At 39.7% G+C, this 556-nt stretch overlaps 1 protein-coding gene across 1 annotated transcript; it reads right to left on the bottom strand.

Annotated features, from left to right (window-relative positions):
- Positions 1–5: 5 nt before the first annotated feature.
- On the bottom strand, positions 6–551 carry LOC111787200 (KH domain-containing protein HEN4-like; the record flags this gene model as incomplete). The annotated part of the gene is made up of 2 exons (XM_023667291.1): positions 6–251; positions 390–551. Coding segments are annotated over 2 exons (408 nt in total), but the record flags the coding sequence as incomplete, so codon positions are not given.
- Between the last annotated feature and the right edge of the window lie 5 nt (positions 552–556).

Raw genomic sequence — 556 nt, 5'->3', positions numbered from 1 at the left:
ACCATTTCTTCATCTTCACCAACACACTTTGGGACCTGCTCCTTTCCTAAAATACGAATATATGCACCAGTCGACTTTCTCATTTCAGCTATGATGGAGCCACCTTTCCCAAGAAGACAACCAATTTGATTGGAGTAAACAAGAAACCTAGCCACCAAGTTCTGCTCCTTGCTGTCTGGTACAGCCTTGACAATCCTGGCCTGAACGCGAAAAACAGCATCTTGTACAGGTGATATTCTGTCATCTGGATTCTGCGAAGTTGAATTAGTCTCAAAGGGTTAATGAAAAATAATAAAGTAACCAGTTTATAAATGAAGAGTTAATAGAGGGCCAATATGGCCAATATAAAAAATCTCATGATTCAAATACTCAATGGATTATTACCCTACCGCAGGACCAGTTACAAGTATAATGCGATCGTCTGGGTCCAAGGCACTTTCAATAACTTTGATGTCACAGCCTGTCTCTTGCTGAAGAGCCTTTACTACTACTCCTCCTTTTCCAATCACATTTCCAACTCTCTCAGATGGGCATAATAAACGAAAACTTAAAATTT

This window comes from Cucurbita pepo, unplaced genomic scaffold (genome assembly GCF_002806865.2).
Source record: "Cucurbita pepo subsp. pepo cultivar mu-cu-16 unplaced genomic scaffold, ASM280686v2 Cp4.1_scaffold006915, whole genome shotgun sequence".
NCBI classification, from domain to species: domain Eukaryota; kingdom Viridiplantae; phylum Streptophyta; class Magnoliopsida; order Cucurbitales; family Cucurbitaceae; genus Cucurbita; species Cucurbita pepo.
This window is presented reverse-complemented; position numbering and strand designations above follow the sequence as displayed.